At 48.2% G+C, this 12,293-nt stretch overlaps 1 protein-coding gene across 1 annotated transcript in view; it reads left to right on the forward strand.

Moving 5' to 3' along the window:
* The first annotated feature begins 3,123 nt into the window (after nt 1–3,123).
* LOC144124190 (arylsulfatase B-like) overlaps nt 3,124–12,293 on the forward strand; it is a 48,054-nt gene continuing 38,884 nt past the window's right edge. Inside the window, exon 1 of the mRNA XM_077656841.1 lies at nt 3,124–3,273. Within this exon, the coding sequence (XP_077512967.1) occupies nt 3,124–3,273 (150 nt within the window). The remainder of the gene's footprint in view (nt 3,274–12,293) is intronic.

Below are 12,293 nucleotides of genomic sequence, written 5' to 3' on the forward strand. Positions count from 1 at the left end.
TAGCAAATTCCTGTACTGTCCTAAGTCGCCGCCCGTGAGCCCACCGGAACCGCCGCGGTGTGCAAGACCTCGAGCACAGTCATGGGACAACTCATTGTCGTTAACAACTTCAGAGTGCACATTGATTCCCATATGGGCCGGGAACCATTTTTTGACATGAAAACGAGCAGCCCCCCCCCCCCCCCCCTCGTTGCCGAGGATGGCCGCCGCCTCCTTGGAGATCGAGCCGGAGGCGAACGCTCGGGCTGTAGACCTGGAGTCTGTAAAGATATTTGGACGTAGAGGGTCCTTCAGTGCCAGAGCTATAGCAACCTGCTCGGCTACTGTTGCAGAAACCTTCGGCACGGATGCTGAGTTAATGAGAGTGCCATTGCAGTCAACTGAAACAACGGCATAGTGATCAGAGCGCCCGTACTGGGCGGCACCAACGAAACATGCAAGATTCGGGGTGGCCGCAGCCATTTTTAACAGGGAACGAGCCCGGGCTACCCGGCGCCCTACATTGTATTGAAAGTGGGCGTTATCTGGCATGGGATTTACATGGAACGTATCTCAGACCATAGGTGATAGGGTCGCATTGCGCTCCATGATTTCCTGGTGACCACATCCAACGGATTCTAGGATGCGTCTCCCGGCTCGCGAAGATGAGTCGTATTATTTGAACCACTCGTTGGGCCTCGATCACCTCTGACAGGGTGTTGTGCATGCCTAGTTGCATGTGACGCGCGGTGCTGGTAGTGAGGGGTAAACCCAGCACGCGCTTGATGCTTTTGCACATGAGGGCGTCGATTTTGGCCTCATCCCATTTAGACCAGCCGAACGTGGAGGCTACATAGTTAACGTGGCTCATAAGAAGCGCGTGGTAGAGTCGGAGGAAATTGCTCTTACTTAAACCCCCCTGCGGTTCGAGACCCGGAGGATAAGCCGAAGCATATTCTCCGTCTTGGAGGTAATGCGGGCTATAGTCTGTGAGTTGCCCCCGCGAAATCCTTTCAAGAGTCCGAGAACCGTGATGGTATCCACTATGTGGATTTGTTGCCCGTCCCTCGTATAGAGGGCATGGGAACTTGATCTTAAGGTGTGGAACGCCGAACCCCCCTTCGGGTTTTGAAACTGAAAATTGAAAGTTGGATTTTGTGGAAAGGCGCGCGCTGCGCAGCGGCGGCACACCTGTGGCTCGGTGCTACTAGTGGCGCATTCACAGTAGCGACAAGGGGCTAGAGAGAGAGAGGAGTATCCGCGGCGAGGAGCTCGTTGTGACGTCACGTGCCTCCTTTGAGCACAGCCACTGCGAAATCGTAAGTTCGCGGCCAGTAAAGCTTTCGCTTTAAAACTGTGTGTAGATCAGCAACCTGCGCCATCTGCTGGTCCAGCGCTGTGTATTGCGAGGGGGGTGTTCATTAAATTCTGCATGATGTCGCGATGACTGCACGCAGGCGGAAATTTACCGGAAACGGAGAAAATTTGGTACTTGCGTGATTGCGAGATCTGTAATCAATATGGTCACAATTGCTCATGTAGTCCTCAGGACATATCCGTAGATTCGTGTGTTTCATATGTGTGTTTTACTACCTTCCATAGCTTGTTCGGCGTGTGTTTTATTTTCATAGCCGTGCATTCATTAGACGCGCCTTTCGGTCTCCGCGGTGGCAAAGTGGTTATGGCGCTCGGCTGCTGACCCGAAAGTCGCAGTTTCGATCCCAGCCGTGGCGGTACGATTTTGATGGAGGCGAAATTCTAGACGCCCGTATACTGTGCGATGTCAGTGCACGTTTAAGAACCCCAGGTAGCCGAAATTTCCGGAGCCCTTCACTACGGCGTCCCTCATAGCCAGAGTCGCTTTGGGACGTTAAAGAACCATAAACAAAACCAAGCTAGACGTGCCTTTTAAAGCGAAACTTTACTGCTCCCTTCGGCCGCTAGTTCGGCATGCGTTTCATATGGCCTTGAGCCTAGGAGTGGGAGATGAGGGCGAGGCCGCCGCCGCAAAGCCACATCACGTGGCCACCACGATGTCACTACGCTCCAGCTCAACACCCTCTAGAGAATTTAAGAAGGCCTGAGTACTCCTCCCGTGACGTCACAAAAAGAGGCCCACAGTCGCCGCCACTTACGGTGGAGTTTTTGGAATCGCGGCTTGGATCACCTAGCAGAAATAGCCTTCCATTGAATGTCTTTTCTGGTGAAAATTAAAGCTGTTCAATCAATCGCGGTGGAGTGTCGTAAAATAAGAAGAGGAAGCCATTCTGAATGGCTGTGTCTTGAAATGCTTCTAGCTGGAGACAGCGCATCGGCCGTGGGCCGATGTCGCCAGACATCTGGGGTTGTCGGGAGACCGGTAACTTCCTACCGGTAACGTTGTACTCAACACCGCTTTTCTGCATGCTGACCTCAAGGATCGCCCATACCGTACTCCAGACTTGCCAGACGCACTCGCAAAGATTTTGGACCTGCGTGAGATTCTCTGCATTGGCCAGTGCGAAATGAGCCACGTTTGAATGTTTACCTGCGATAGCAGTTCCTCAATGCAGAAGGTAATTGACAAAGCAGAATTCCATGTCAAAGGTCTAAAGTTAATCTATTTGACCCGCACAAGACAAATGTGAAGGCTAAGCTGCTTTGGCTCCCGCACTATATGGAGGTCCGGAGAATTGTGGAAGGTTTGCAGCCTTTTGGAACTGTACAAATTATCGAGCGTCAGAAGTGGTGGTGCCGCGGAATGGTGCGCATGGAAAGAACGAACCGTGAAATTTTGCTGATGGTCAAGGGCGGAGTGTCAATAAGTACAATTCCTCACATGTTCAACGTTTTCGGCGTACAGGCTTTAGTTGTGATAACAGGTATGCCTCCGCTGTGTCTTCGTAGCAACCGTGTGGACCATGTACGCCGTCAGTGCCGTACGCCTCGGTGCACCCAATGCTTATGCTTTGGTCGCACAGTTGACAACTGTGTAATCAGTCATGCTTATAGGTTACATCAGGGCAGCTAGAAATATGAGGATGAGGTGGTCTCAGAGCAATTTATGGATGTGTCAGATGTTGTGGACGCGTCGGGTAGAGGACGAAAAAGCATTTGTATTAAAGAAATTACGCGAAAGCGAGGATACCGAAAGAAGCGGTGCGCATGCGGCAGGCATCCAAGAACGGCAACGGCAGCAAACGACAAGTGAGGATCAAGGAGTTCCCGGCACACATGGGCGAGGCGTCGAACCACAGTGCTAACCACAACGATACGACAGACGCCGAGGCGTGCGGCCTCCCGGACCGCGCCACGGTCGACTGACCGCTGTGGTTCAGCATCAAGGACCGAAAGACCGAATACAACGAGATAACCAAGGCTATCCGCTTGGCTCTCGGACCTCCTCTCCCCCCCCTTGCTCAGAGCTGAGTCGAGAGCAAGCCATTTTATACAGACCGCTGCAGACGGGTACACACCCCAGCCCATCGTTGATGCACAGAATGTATCCCGGGACGCATCCGACAGACAAGTGCAGAGTCTGCCGAAGGGAGACGGCCGGCTTCACACACATGCTGTAGAATTGTTTCAAGTACCAGGAAGATGCCAAGTCTGGGAAGATCCCGCTGCGACTCGAAGCAGCCGCAGGGAGCGACAATCAAAATGAACAACTCTGGGCCTTCCAGCACGTCATCGATGCACTGCCGTGGCAGGGGCCGTGTGAGCAGGCAACGGCGAGCGGGAACCCAGGCCTCGCGGCCGGCGCCCAGAATACGACAGGCCCTCTCCGGAGCGCATGATTGCGCGCGCGTTTTACTGCAGGCTCAAATAAACGTTTTACACTTTCAATGCAATAAGAGCATAAATACTTGTTGGGTTGAGTAGGAGAACCCATTGGTCGCCGTCATCATCCGGCCCCTCTCAACCATAGATTTCTGGTCAAGGGGAAATGAGTCTTGAGCTCCCAAAAGAAGCAGGACCAAAGGCACTAACTGACGGCAAGGGACAGTCTGCCATGACTACAAACGGGAATCCTCATCTCCACACCCACATCCACCGGACCCGGGGCTCCCTAGACCTGCTACGTTGAGTCCTGTGCTTGCTGCTCAGGAGCCATCTGTCACCCACGAATCTCTAAAGCTGGACACTCTCTGTAGAGTCAGTGCAGGCGCTACAGCCAGTGAATCTGCAACAGGCCTTCGCCGGTGATGCCGCTTCGTCGCCGGAGTGCAGCAGTGTGCTGGCTCAAGTGTCAGTATGTAGTGTGTTCTGTGCTCCGTCGGCTGTCATCATGTTTGCGAGCGACGTGGTCCCCTGAGCTTCATGGGCCGAAGCCTTGGCTGTCTAGTAAGAGGCGATGGACAACAGCACACCTTTTAATCGTCCTGCCGATGATGAGATGTGTATCGCTGGCGATGAGTAGAAGGAACCTGGTGTGGTGGCATTGGGAAGGGTAACCTCAAAACGAAGGGCGATGTCTGCCCTACAGGCCGCCAATTTGCAGGCGATCCAACCCAGTACAGAGGACGACGTTCGATAAGACAAGCACCGAAAATGGCGGGTGTCGCAGCATTTCAGGTCGCTGTCCTTAAAGTTAAGGGTTTGCGTAACCGTCGAAGGCAACATCAGTTGCGGCATCTTTTTTCTTTAAAATAGAGTGTGAGCCATCCAGGAAGCCAACCTATCCTCTGATTAGGAGACTGAAGCTGCTCTCGAGCCTTTTTTATCAGAATTCAATGTTATCCTTAGTCATTCAAGAGACATATCAGGAAGGAACATGTTATTTCTGGACAACACACTAATAATTACTGCCCTTTCGTATTGCAGATATGAGGACGGGGGACTTATCTGCTGTGAACTCACAATTTTGGGTGACAGTGGTGAGTTCTTTGTGTCTATGCGCCTGTAAAGCACCGTGATATAAGTCCTTTACTGTTATTACTCGACCATTTATGCAAGGATCGTAAAATTATGCTGTTTGGTGATTTGAATTGTGTTTGTTGTGTCGAATACCGAGCAGTTTTAAGTAAGCATCATGACCCTAGAACTGCTTTTCTTACTGACTTTCATGCGAATACAACCTGGCGGATGTTGGGCAAGATAAGGGACATAATATTCATTTCACTCATTTTCTGTGCTCCTCTATTGCTCGGCTTGAAATAATTTACGTTTCAGCAGACATGTTATCCAGCGTTTTTGATTAGTGGGTGCGGCTCATATTGTTCTGAGATCACTGCATGGTGTCTCTGAAGATAGGGAGGTACTGTCAGTACATACTCCATCCTGGATGGGAGCTGTGAAAGTTGAAGAGCTGTTTGCTTTATGAAGAAATCTTCAAATGTGCTGTCTCTAATTGCTTTAAGGACACATGTTCACGCGGCGATCTGTCAGTTTTTCAAAAATGCGACTTATTTAAACAAGAAAAGAGTACTGGTCCATTCAAGCATCAGCAATTAAGAATTACATTTTTGAACGGACATCACATCTTCAAGGCCGGCCGTACTTTGGTTAAGCTACATGCGTTATAGACGATTAGCCTAGGTGCCTATGTAGAAATCACTACCATAAAAACAAACCTTCCGCAGTTTGAAACCGAAAGATACAAGTGGGCCTTGATAAAGTCTAGGTCCCGTAGGTTTCCGAAGGAGCACCCACCTCGTCGAGCCCTGGGTGATGAAAGGCAGGCTACTCTTGCTAAAGAAATATTGGAAATTAAGTATGGAGGCTTCACATACAGCGATGCTCCCGATATTATTGATGCTTTCGTTGACTATTAATCGGAACCTGCTTGGGGGCTGTACGGGTATAAATGCGAGATCAGATTACAGTCGCTTATTCGAAGCCTTTCCTCGACTTGACGATGAGCAGCGTGCTGTAGTAGAGGGGCCTATCACTTTGAATAATAATTGTTTTTTTGGGGGGTGGGGGCGAAGGAAATGGCGCAGTATCTGTCTCATATATCGTTGGACACCTGAACCGGGCCGTAAGAGAAGGGATAAAGGAGGGAGTGAAAGAAGAAATGGGTGCCCTAGTCGAGGGCTACGGAATAATTTTGACCACCTGGGGATCTTTAACGTGCACTGACATCGCACAGCACACGGGCGCCTTAGCGTTTTGCCTCCATAAGAAAGCAGCCGCCGCTGTCGGGTTCGAACCCGGGAACTCCGGATCAGTAGCCGAGCGCCCTAACCGCAGAGCCACCGCGGCGGGTCCTATCACTTTGAACGAAATTAAATCTGCCACATCTAACCTGACGGCTCAGAAATCTCCTGGGCCAGATGGTATTACTAGCGAGTTCTAGAAAACATTTTCCACTTGCTAGCGCCTATTTCAATAGAGGTTTTCCAGGCTTGTTATGCTGTTGGTTTTTTTTGCCCCCAACTCTCTATTCTTTTCCCCCACTTTCTAATAATTCCAAAAAGCACAGATACAAATCTGTTGAAAACAGTTGAAAAGTAGTGTCCAATTTCCCTCTGTAATGTAGATTACAAACTTTTTGCAAAGGTTATTTGTAATCGTCTGCACCTAGTTGGGACCAGAGGTGGGAAAATGCCCTCATTTTTACTCTTCCTCTCTCACCCTCAATTTCGAATCCACGACTCTCTCTTATTCTCGCCCTCATTTTGAAAAGTTATCCGGCCCTCCCTCATCCTCATGTCACTTGGAAAAATTTGCTGGCCTCCCTCCACGTCGCCCACACATCATCGGCCCAGTAATAAACATATAAGACAAGTCCTCAACGCACTATTGGACGAGAGGTTTCGTGCTTATATTGTTGTGTGTGTCCGTGTGCGTGTGCGTTGTTTGAGCTAATACGTGAGGCAAAACCAAGGCAACTACGAGTTGAGCTCCAAAATATCACTCTGTCTTTACTTCTGGCACGCACTGCGTCTATACATGTGCCCTACAGTTATAACATATCATTCTTATCTAAATGCACCGCTAAAATGAGTCAGCGCGTTGTTGTGTCTCTACAAAAACTAATGTACGTGTGCCAAGAACATATAGAAAAGAAGGCAGTAGCGTTTACCACGAAAATTACAATAAGTGCTAAGCGCAAAATAGACTCAGAATAAGGAAAGTTTGTAGGTCGCTTATTTATCATTACCCAAAGATTTTTTTATTATAGATACCTCAAGGGCGCTTGAGAGCTTTACATGAGGGGTGGGCTAACAGCCTGGTGTTAATAGAACATAGTTTCAATGGCTTTCTTGAAATGGTCCGGATTTGTAAGAAGGATGGTACTGGTGGGAAGACTGTTCCAGTCACGCGCTGTTTGTATGAAGAAGGAATGAAGATGGGTCACGGTGCGAGCAGGAGGTGGGTAAACGACCTTGTGGTGGCTTGTGCGGGCTGAAGAACGATGAGCAGGTTGGATAGGACAGTTGTGAGTAAAGTTATGATATATTTTGTGATACAAGCATAGCCTTGCAACAATACGGCGTTGCTTGAGGTTAGGTAGGCATGCATTATTTTTCAGGGAGGTAACACTGGTGGAGTATAAGTAGTTTGAGTAGATGAATCTAACGGCGCGATTTTGCGCAAGTTCTACACAGTGGGTTAGGTTAAGTTGAGCGGGGTCCCAGATGGCTGATGCGTACTCTAACTTTGGCCGAATTAATGTTTTATAAGCTAGCAATTTAACTGCTGGTGAAGCTAGACGTAAATTACGACGTAGGTAGCCGAGAGTTTTGCTAACATTGTTAATTATCCGCGTTATATGGGTAGACCAATTAAGGGTACTCGAGATGTCAAAACCAAGATACTTAATGCAGTTGCGGGGTAAAACACTAGAACCGTTCAAAAGATAATTTGGGGTAGGGTAATTTTGTCGTCTGTGAAAGGAAACAAGCGCAGTTTTGTTAGTGTTTAAGACCATCAGCCATCTACGACACCACTCCTCCAACCTTAATAGATCACATTGAAGAACATAATTATCTGCTGCACTATTTATAGAACGGTAAATAACACAATCGTCGGCGAATAAGCTATTGCGATAGCACTCGGTCTTCTTAATTTCACTGCTTCTAACCTCCCGTCATTTCGTGCGGTTTGCACCATGCTCATGTGATGACGCTTCCACGCGCACGGATAGAAAATGCTGCTTCCCGAATGCAGTATGCAATGCAAATAGTCACCGCCTGGTTATGGCCAACCTCTCTTGTGGGTATGTGCCATGTTGTGCGGCAAACGACAACTACAGCGTGAGAGACTGGCAGTTTAAAACACGTGAGTGCGGGTACGTGACAAAGGCGACGACATTGCAAGCACAGCCCGAGAGCTTGGCGGCTCACACAGGCAGCATGTTAAGATGTCTCCAAACTGATCGTTCATCTCAGGAAAGTGTATGAACCGACCGACTTTAAGTCAAATTGAGATCCCTCTTAGTGATGGGCTCAGCCTTACCTCGTGTCTAGTACTCTACTGCTCTGTCTTTCCTAAAAGCTTTGTAAATAATATAGTTAATGCAAATAAAATGTATTTTCAATGTAATAAAGACCATGCATTAAAAAAGCCGTGGCGATGGCGCAGTGGACTGAAGCTGCGGCCAGCGGAACTGATTTTTAGTTCCGCAGCGGGATCTGGTCCCGCTTCCGAAACTATCAACTATCAACTACGTGGTCACACGTCTCAGCAGGGACGGAAATAAACAGAGATGTTCCCGTTATTTGGAGAGCACTATTGCTTTTTCTTTTTAACGCCTCGTACAATGCAAGGTGGAGCTGGCGATGATTCAGACCATGGTTATAAAGCCCACCACATTGCGGCACAGCTTTCCTATACCGCAATTTCGGCGAAAATATAATAATACGACTGTACTGAACTATTCGCAATATGAACAAAAAAAATTCACACCAACGCCGCCAACAGGCTTTGATTTGGTAGTGGAATTTCGTAGAAGTATTTATGCGCTGCAGCCAGTTTTTCTAAACATTACTAAGCTGAAATCAGACTTTGTTCCAGGAAACAAGGCTAAGATGATGATGATGATGGATTTTTATGGCGCAAGGGCATCTATGGCCAAAGAGCGCCATGGCACAAGGTATTTTTCAAATTCTCAAGGTGGGGTCGAAGACCCATTTCCCAAGCATTTCACCTTAAATAAGCCGAGCACCAGACCAGGGGAAAGCTTGTACCCATTGTGTCACCGGTGGGTACCCGGCGGCACTGGGGATCGAACCCTGCACCTCCCGCATGCGAGGCGAATGCTCAACCACTTGGCCACCGCTGCGGTCAAAAAAGGCTAAGAGCTTGTGCCTTAATTACTAGGTATAATTTCTACATTCTTTACTGTACATTCTGATGATCTGACAGACTCAGGGCTGATAATGAAAATGCCAACTGCGGTACCACGGTTCCCGTTGGACCGGCCGCCACCCGGATGGATCAACCAGTGCCTCCTTGTTAGCGCACTATACAGGGTGTTTCCATCGAAAACTTTACACAGTTTTTGAAAATGGGCTTTTTAGTTAGAAGAGTGCTTTTTTCGGCATAGCATTGTCAGGGGTCTAGTATACCGCAGCGATGGAGAAGGTATGCGGATCTCAGCCTTTCGCGTTCGTCTTGCGTACATCCATACAGCAGAAACTACGTCTTCCCCGGCAACCTTCACCCTCAGTACTGGCGGTCTAAAATAGGAATTCGTAACGGGCTGCACACAAAGAAGCGTTAGCCCAGAGTACGGTTCGAGCCCTCAACCTAACCCTCAGACCGTGCATCTTTCTCTCCCTCACCCTCACCTCCTCATATGTTTCCTTCCTCGTCCTCACCTTATCATGTCTTTCGCCCCTCACCTTCGTCCTCACGAATTTTCATGCGCCCATCCTCTCTCACTCTCACCTCACCGAATGAAATCCTCATGAGGTGAAGGTGAGAACGCCCTCATGAGGGCTCGCCCTCGTGAGGATGCCCATCTCTGGTTCTCGATGTTTTAAAGGGCTCGCATCAGGTCTGCGGTATCAGAGGCCGCAGCATCCGAACTCATATTCATAATGCACGTTAAGTATTGTTTACAGTATGAGATGAGGCCGGACAAATAGCTGCATTTAGCCGGAGGCCCATGATAGCCCAGGGCCTATCAATCACAGAAGCAGAGGAGCTTGCCATCGCGCTAGCCCTCACCGCTACCAAAGCCGAAATCATCATTATCGACAGCAGAAACGCGTTGATGAACTACTTAAGAGGTAATATCGGCAAAAAAGCGGGCGAAGTAATAGAAGGTGCAATTATAGACAGACTTGTTAGAATAACATGGACCACAGCACATACTCGAGATCCAGGCAATGAAACCGCAGACAGAATAGCTCGTCTAGTATTATTAAAATGAGATCTCTACTGCGATGGAGCAAGCAAAAAAGTGGAAGAGGAATACTGTCCTCCAAGGAAGAAGATTTCCAAGCAAAGAGAGGATAAAATAAGGCTGCCCGTTCTTGACAGGAAGGAGCTAAGCTACAGATTGTGCAACATACGAAGAAGACTACAGGCGGGAAACTAACCCTCCCCAAGATGGAGGGCATGCACCAAACCCAAAAAGAAAGAAGCAAAATGCACCTTTTGCGGAGGCGTGGCCCACATAGATCACATCATCAGAAATTCGAAGAAGTTCCAGGAAAAAGCAAGTATGAAGATCATACAGTATGGAAGGAAGCATTAAGAAGCCCAGATTCCACGGTGCAAGTGGAACTGACCCAACTGGCAGCTGCAGCATCACATAAATTTAAGTGTTAGTCTAGTAGTAAACAAACCCCCTACTCCTCTCTTGGAGGCCTGTGTGCCGTGCCGGACAGGGCAGGTAGGGGGGCCGGTGGAAACAAAGTTATTTGGAACTGAACTGAACTGAACTACTTGTATTACAGAATACAGATTACCTTTCTGAAGGTCCTCACAACCTCTAACTTCATAGCTTTGTGCACTGTTCTCCGTATATCTGTGCCTTTATGCCTCCGGGAGAATTAAATCGAGTATTAGGAACTTACAGAGGGTTCTTGCGACTGAACAAGAAGCCAGATGTGTTCCGTGAGCAAATCATACGCAGAACGGAAGATGTACCGCGGAGGCGGTTCTTTGTGCTTCTGACAGGTAACCAATGTTCTCTTTTTACCACGTCATTACACACCTTTGTCCATGCGTGCGCATAGTTTTGACATATGGCACAAGAAGCTGGCATATTGGTTGTCACAAAACACCATCAGTGTTTAGTTTGACTTCTGTACAATATCTAATTGACAGCCCCATTCTGTTTTACGTGTCGAAATGAACCATACGCTTCGATTTTAAAGTACTTTGCGTAGCCTCCGAAAAGATCGTGTTGCTCAGATAAAAGCTGCATTCAGTTGCTTGGTACAGTCTAGCTTTTCTATATATAAAACAACTGAAGCGGCTGAAACAATAAATCGCGCTCAACATCAATGTTGCTATCAGATTTCTTACCTTCTGCTGTACTAGTGTGCTCCGGGTATAATGAGGATTTGAAAAAATCTACTGCACCCTTTGTCTTGTAACTGTTCCGGTTTGAGCGACATTTCACTTCCTAATATAACAAGAACTCTACCTTACGACGACGTTTCGGGAATAGGAAGCTCGTTCGGCGCGTATTTTTGAGCGCTACGTTTGCACTTACAGATCTCAACGTATATGGCATTCTTTGCTGCGTGTAGGAACAAGGCAGGAGTGCTTCTACGGCGAGGCAGACTCCTTTTCGCACAGGAAGAAATGGGTTACCTTGTCGTCGTTTAAGGCCTTGTGACAGAGAGACGTGAGCTGCCGCCTGCAGAAGAGAACGAGCACCGTTAACAAATGACACATCCGTGCTAGTAGCCACTTGAACAAAAATATAAATCTGATTCGTCGTAGCAGAAAAGCACCAGAAAGAAAATGTTCGCACACGCGCATAGAATTGGGAGATATTTCTTCCTGGAACCGTGACCTCCATGACATCGTCGCCTCAGCACGACGCCCCTTAATGTATATCGATCATTCACCTTATAATACTCCGGAGGACGTGCCCCCTTTCGACGCTTCGCCCGTGATTTATTGGGCGACGACAAGGGGTGAAGGGATCTCTCTTCGGTGCAACGCTAGTACGAAGATCTCTTTTTGTGTTCCACATAGTTGGAGGAACCCATCTTCCTCTTTCACACTTCCCTGCCTCATGAATGCATGAGCGGACCTCGCATGTGACATTCGGGAAGCTCGCTAGATTTTATTGTGAAGCGAAGTGGAGGTCGTCTCGCAACAGTGAGGTGGCGGCCATAATATCAAATCAAATCAAATCAAAAATCAAAAAATTTATTTTCAACATTGATACAATGTTGATGGCTTCCGTGACAAAAAGCTGT

Source organism: Amblyomma americanum, chromosome 3, assembly GCF_052857255.1.
Source record: "Amblyomma americanum isolate KBUSLIRL-KWMA chromosome 3, ASM5285725v1, whole genome shotgun sequence".
Taxonomy (NCBI): Eukaryota; Metazoa; Arthropoda; class Arachnida; order Ixodida; family Ixodidae; genus Amblyomma; species Amblyomma americanum.